This window comes from Daktulosphaira vitifoliae, unplaced genomic scaffold (assembly GCF_025091365.1).
Source record: "Daktulosphaira vitifoliae isolate Bord-2020 unplaced genomic scaffold, ASM2509136v1 Scaffold_2, whole genome shotgun sequence".
Lineage (NCBI taxonomy): Eukaryota > Metazoa > Arthropoda > Insecta > Hemiptera > Phylloxeridae > Daktulosphaira > Daktulosphaira vitifoliae.
The window spans coordinates 5,660,662-5,662,789 of record NW_026099573.1 but is presented as its reverse complement, the minus strand read 5'-3'; the positions used below and the strand labels follow the sequence as shown (position 1 = coordinate 5,662,789).

Below are 2,128 nucleotides of genomic sequence, written 5' to 3'. Positions count from 1 at the left end.
AAAAAAAAAAAAAAAAAAAACACATCTTAGTAAAACCAATACCTTCTCAGCTTCGCATCGAAGCTAAAAATTTAAGATCCCTATATTTTTTAGAAATAACAGGTTTTTTAACTTATAGCAAAATTATTGTAATATATTATAGTTTTGTCGTCGTGTAACAAGTAAGTAAGTAGCTTAATTGATATTTATGGATTTTTGATAACATCGATGATTTTATCGATGTTACTAACAAGGGATACACAGTGGTTTAAAATAAAATTAAAATAAAATAAAATTCATAATTTTAAAATTTAGAAGTTAGTCAGCGATAATCAATGAATAAAATTGTGTAAATCTTACTCTTGTTTATTTTNTAAAGCCCAAAATTCATAATTTTAAAATTTAGAAGTTAGTCAGCGATAATCAATGAATAAAATTGTGTAAATCTTACTCTTGTTTATTTTACACTAGGTTTCGCCTACCTGAGACCTTACGAGCCTCACGTTCCTTCCACGCGTGGGCCTCTTGGGCCATCCTCGTAAGTAAGTTACTGATTCCAGTAGGATAACCTCGCTACGCCGGTCACGATAAGTGCTTTACAGGAAAAATATTACATCAAAATCAGTGTAACAAAAATATGTTAACAATTTATTTATTGAAATCAGGAAAATTCAAAAAGAGATGTACTTTTTAAAATGTACTGGGTATAATATTGACATTTGTTAATGAGGCATTCAATGGGTGTATTCAGAAATTATTAGGAGAGTATTTAATTTTTTTTTTACATTGGTAAACATGCTATATATTTTTTGCTAAAAATCAAAGTGATGTTCATAAAAAAAGGTCATTTGGTTCATATTTCTTAGATGTTGCCCAAAAATATATTGAGAGCGCTGGTTCAAGGGGAACAATCGTCCATTTCCCCCTTAAATACACAATAATGAATAATATTCTAATTATAAAAATTGTGTTAATAATTTTAATTTCTAAGAAAATGAGTGTAATATTTAAAATATGATACTCTGTATAAGACTTTTACCTCTACTTCCATAGATGTAAACATAACTATTATTATATTATGTTATATAGAAAGATGTCAAGCTTAGATTGTTGAAAAAAATTAATAAAACTTCTTTGGAAATATTGTCTGAAATGTCTATCCGGTACATAGAATTAGAACCAACAGCTAAACAGTATTTATCTGAAAAAAATTTAACATTACCAACTATTTCTAATCTTATGTCATTTCCGTCATCTTTAAAAATTAAATCAAATTGTGAATCAAGCTCTATATCATTATCTAATTCCTCAATCAGGTATTATAGTATTTGAAGTATATAAATTAATTTAAAAAAAAGGTACTTATAATTTCACGTTATTTTTTAGCCATTCTAGCATTAAAGAAAAAAGTACGAATTTATTTGTGGAGAAGTAAGATATTGGAAATAAGGATTTCATAAAAATTTATATCATAAATAGAAGTAAAATTAGTGTATCTTCAAAATTTATTTTAAAATAATTCTAATTCTTAATAATTTATAGTAATTAATCCTTTCAAACCTGAATTTTTATTTTTAGTTGAAATTACTCATTCTTTTAACAATGGGTGACCCAAGAATAGACTTAAAAATAATTTTCAGAAAAAAATATTACTTTTATTTTCCATGCTTACACTAATATTCGATCAAAATTTAAGAAAATGCTAGAAACAAAATAGTGATCAGAGAGTCTGAAAGTTTTTAAAGTTGTTATAATTTAATTCTATTTTAGTCATCTATTTTAGGTATTTCAAGCATGGAACCTTAATAAATTAATCTTAATAAGTTAATGCATATGATTAATTGTATTTTTCGTTAAAAATATATTTTTAATTGTAATTTTTTATGTAAATTGTTTATCAAAATTAAAAAGTATTCGAAAAATATGTCAAATCACACAGATATTCAGTAATTAATTAATTACTTAAAATAAATAATTTTCAATAATCTTATTCCATTATTAGAATATACTTTGCTTCCAATGTAATAATACAGTCAAACAGTATTACTATGAAAACCGAATTATACATGCTTAATGTTTTATCCTTAAAATTAAATAAAAAACTATTTTTTATATGTTTAAAAATTATTCTCCAAAGAATTAGTCTCTA

At 24.3% G+C, this 2,128-nt stretch overlaps 1 protein-coding gene across 3 annotated transcripts in view; it reads left to right on the top strand.

Moving 5' to 3' along the window:
* The window catches only part of LOC126898781 (coiled-coil domain-containing protein 39-like), a 12,141-nt gene extending 10,231 nt beyond the window's left edge, over positions 1-1,910 (top strand). For all 3 annotated transcript variants that reach the window (XM_050673116.1, XM_050673114.1, XM_050673117.1), the window contains 2 exons: positions 1,069-1,295; positions 1,366-1,910. In XM_050673116.1, the coding sequence (XP_050529073.1) occupies positions 1,069-1,295; positions 1,366-1,414 (276 nt within the window). In that variant the 3' untranslated portion in view covers positions 1,415-1,910. The remainder of the gene's footprint in view (positions 1-1,068; positions 1,296-1,365) is intronic.
* Positions 1,911-2,128: the final 218 nt, after the last annotated feature.